The sequence below is a fragment of the Galeopterus variegatus genome, unplaced genomic scaffold (genome assembly GCF_000696425.1).
Source record: "Galeopterus variegatus unplaced genomic scaffold, G_variegatus-3.0.2 Scaffold637, whole genome shotgun sequence".
NCBI classification, from domain to species: domain Eukaryota; kingdom Metazoa; phylum Chordata; class Mammalia; order Dermoptera; family Cynocephalidae; genus Galeopterus; species Galeopterus variegatus.
In genome coordinates this window covers 25119-29011 of record NW_007726748.1, presented here as the reverse complement: position 1 = coordinate 29011, position 3893 = coordinate 25119, and the positions used below count along the sequence as shown (strand labels likewise).

The 3893-nt window shown below is 48.2% G+C and overlaps 1 protein-coding gene across 1 annotated transcript; it reads left to right on the top strand.

Annotated features, from left to right (window-relative positions):
- Positions 1-1230: 1230 nt before the first annotated feature.
- LOC103588990 (regenerating islet-derived protein 3-gamma-like) lies at positions 1231-3436 on the top strand. The gene is made up of 5 exons (XM_008570843.1): positions 1231-1321; positions 1878-1996; positions 2199-2336; positions 2960-3086; positions 3369-3436. Exons 1-5 carry the CDS (start codon positions 1246-1248, stop codon positions 3434-3436), a joined length of 528 nt encoding a protein of 175 aa, XP_008569065.1. The 5' UTR covers positions 1231-1245.
- Positions 3437-3893: the final 457 nt, after the last annotated feature.

Sequence of the window (3893 nt, the reverse complement as noted above, 5' to 3'; positions counted from 1 at the left end):
TACAGAACTTTCATCTACGATTTCTTTTGCTCCATCAGTGCAAATGTTAACACAATGAAAACACCAAATAACATTTCATTACAATTATGAAAATTGCAACTGCACAGCCACTCTGAAGGGGTCTTGAAGACCCCAGGGGTGTGCAGATCACAATCTGAGAATGCTACTATTCTGAGCTATCGAATAGCCAGCTCAGAGTTAAAACTGAGATACTATTTCTCAGTCTTCTGACACATAGGTAGCTGGGAGACAAATCTGTTTGGCTGCTGTTCCTTACAATTCGGGCTTGTGCATCGACTCACAAGACTACTGTGGTTTCCTTTACATCTTGCTGCAGAGTTAAAGCAGCAACTCTGAACCATTGCATCTTTTGTTGATATCAATCCTTTCTTTTCCCTCAACTAATACACTGTCTTTACCAATACTTCCAATTCCTATACCCACCCAATTTTTATCATTAGTTTGTTTTAGATCTTACTAAACAAGTTATGAATATCTTCATATGTATGCCTACAGGAGTGAGATTTTGCCAGGTTGGTCAAAAATATACTTCTTAACTATCCAAAGCCATAATATTTTCTAAAGTATGTAACACCAGAATTTGTGTCACTGGGCTGCCTCATTCCCTTAAGTTTCTCAGAATAGGATATCAGGCAGAGGTGGAGAAGGGCAAATTGCACCTGCTCCTGGGGAAGTGCTGGCCTGCTAGAGAGAAAGAAGAAACATCTGTAGCAATCCCAGCCTTTGTCAGGAACAGTCTCCTCCCCATGGCAGGAATCTCCCTGAAGCAATTCCAAGCCCCTCCCAAGCTCCCCATCCTGCCTACACATTCCTGTTTTTCATTTTAATGCCCTTCCCTCAGATTCTCTTATAAAACCTCAGTCTCTCCTGACAGACAAGCCATCCCAGATCACGGCAGGACAGGTGAGTAGTATATCAGAGATGAAACTCCTGCAGATTTTACCTCACAGGAGAGAGGAGAAGGAATCAGAGAATGTCTGTCCTCAGAGAACAGAGGGGTTCTGAGACATACCAAAGGCTGAGCTGGCATTCCTCAGGGACATTAGGGTATACAGATTTCCCAATTGATTCCTGAACTATAGAAAGGGATGAATGTGGTCAAAATCAACCTATTCCTAGGGGACTAAACAAAGGAAATGACAAGTGGCAGTGGGGTGTCTGCATGTCCTCTCTGACCACACCTGCTTTGGTGATCTCTGCTGACCTCCTCAAGGCACAGACACGATGCTGCCCCCCATGGCCCTCACCAGCATGTCCTGGATGCTGCTCTCCTGCCTGATGCGTCTCTCTCAGGTCCGAGGTGAGACTTTTGCCTCTAGCACTGGGTCCCCTGTGAATATGCTGAGCCCAGAAGAGGAGGAAGGGCCCTGTGTGCTGCACGTGGTGTGGTGTGGGGTGTCCCCACACAGGGGAACTGCCTGCCTCTCCTGCATCATCACTCATGCCTTCAGGTTAGCCAGGGCTGGGAGGCAGCACACGGGTCCATTCACAATGGGGTGAGATGGCTTCCCCTTTTGCCAGGGGATTGGTTGAAGAGGGAAAGTGTGAAGGTCCAGTCATGAGATGTGGGGAGGCAGAATGATTGGAGGAAACAGCATGAGACAGTCAGGCCAGAGTGGAGGGAGTGTTGGACTGTTGAGTAAAGGGGAAGGGTAAAAAGAAAGGAGATCCCCACCTACTAGGGCTGTTTCAAGATGAAGAATTGCCAGAACTGTGAGCAAAGGCAAGAGGTAGTTATTAGTGTCATCTTACACCCCAAGGACAGGCCTTCTGGATAAGCCTCAGGGCCACCTCCCCACCCCAATTCCCACTGTTCATTTCTCCCCATCCTTCTCCTTTGTCTCCTCCCCACCCAGGTGAAGACGCCAAGAAGGAACTGCCCTCTGCACGGATCAGCTATCCCAAAGGCTCCAAGGCCTACGCCTCCCACTGCTATGCCTTGTTCACGACACCAAAATCTTGGGTGGATGCAGATGTGCGTGGTTAAGTGTGGGGTTGGTGTGATAGGGGAAAGTGTATGTGGTCTCAGTGGGAAGAAGGCTGAATTCTAGAGAGTTCCTTGCAAAGGGAAATAAACACCCTAAACTCCCACACAACCCCCCTCTCACCTATCTCTGCCCTGCCCCTCCCTCAGTGAGGTCGCAGACCCCCTCTCATTTTCTCACTCCCCCTCACAGCTTGCTTGCCAGAAGCGGCCCTCGGGACACCTCGTGTCTGTGCTCAGTGGGGCTGAGGCATCCTTTGTGTCCTCCCTGGTCAAGAACACTGTGAACACCTTCTCCTACATCTGGATTGGGCTCCATGACCCCATGCAGGTGCAATTATATCCTTCTCTCTGTTACCTCTCAAGTGGCTATTGTCACCCAGGCCCACTCCCTACACCTGGTGCCTGCTAGGGAGTACCCCATGGAGCAGTGGAGCTCAGATTGTGGGGGACGTTTGAGGGAAAGCAAAGTCCTTCAGGCCAGCTGAAAAGCCGAGTTCTGTGGAGATCTCTGGTCTTCAATGAAGTTAATCTGCCTCTTGACAAGCTCTTTATACAATTCTCATATGAGGTCCATTAATTTAGTTCTCTGAGCATCATGATTCTTGAGCATTCTATTCTGAAGGAATCCTAAATGAAGAAAAGATCCATATAGAATAGACATTGCCTTTGAGATTCAGAGGCTAATGACAAGTCACCACCAATTATTGTTCAGCAAGTAACAGACTACTTTGAGTGGTCCCACTAGCATTTGCTCGTTGGCTTTGGGATTTGTTAATAAGAGCAAGGAGTTAGAAAGAGCTTCCCAGTGGAGAGGGCTCTGCAGCAGCATTTGGAAGAGCAGGACAAATTCCATGAGGCTGGGGAGGGAATCAGGTGGTACAGCTAAGGGGATCATGCAAGGACAGCTCTAATGACTGCTCCCTTCACCTGATCGCATCCTCTACTTAACAGGGCAGTGAGCCTGATGGAGGTGGGTGGGAGTGGAGCAGCACTGATGTGCTGAATTACTTTGCCTGGGAGAGAAATCCCTCCACTGTCACAAACCCCAGCCACTGTGGCAGCCTGTCGAGAAGCTCAGGTATGAAACAGAGGAACCAGTGCTCTTCAGCTTTTTCTACCCCACATCCCTTATTCCTGGATCTGACTTTCAGGGAATCTTCCTGAGCTAAGACGTGCAATATTGGTGCATCTTCTTCCATCTCCTCTCATTTCTCCTTTCTTCGAGTCTCCTTCCCTTGGAGTGGGACTCTGGTAAAGATGAGAGAGGGGCTTTAAACCATGGACCAGAACCTGAGATTCTGCTTCTTTGGGTTCAAAAGCTCCTCTAGCCCCATTCTGGTCTCCTCTTTTGTCTTTGCAGGGATTCTGAAGTGGAAAGATTATAATTGCAATCGGAGTTTTCCCTATGCGTGCAAGTTAAAGGACTAGGGCAGGCAGGAATTTGCCTGAGTTTGGTGTGCAGCTCATCAGGGACATGGGCCAAGTGTGAAGATTCACCCTGGAAGGGAATATACTCCCCATACCTCCAAACCTGACCACCTCATTCTGATCTTCCCTCCTCTTGCCTCCTTTCCACCCTCATTTTAGGCCTTTCTGTGTTTTCATGGCCTGAGATCTCAGAGAAGAATAATAAAAATCTAGTCCATACTTGTACACTTTTGTGTTTTGTTCTTATAGTAAGTCCCCATAGAGGAGGAAGAAGAGGTTGGGGAGTGAGCTCTGAGTCTTGCCTCTTCCCAGTTTTACCCAGGCCTAAGGGAAAATGACTAAATGTACATCTCTAACAGTATACCTGTGATGAGGGTGTGGCCATGCTCACCTAGGACATGCACTGTGCAGAGGAGACATAGCTCTCCCACACACTCACTGCCCGCATGTTCTCCCT

Bases quoted from the DNA above. Each gene is read 5' to 3' on its own strand.
- LOC103588990 (XM_008570843.1), top strand. From the start codon at position 1,246: ATGCTGCCCCCCATGGCCCTCACCAGCATGTCCTGGATGCTGCTCTCC. The intron at 1,322-1,877 runs GTGAGACTTTTG...CTCCCCACCCAG, and splicing joins GCGTCTCTCTCAGGTCCGAG to GTGAAGACGCCAAGAAGGAA. The intron at 1,997-2,198 runs GTGCGTGGTTAA...TCCCCCTCACAG, and splicing joins AATCTTGGGTGGATGCAGAT to CTTGCTTGCCAGAAGCGGCC.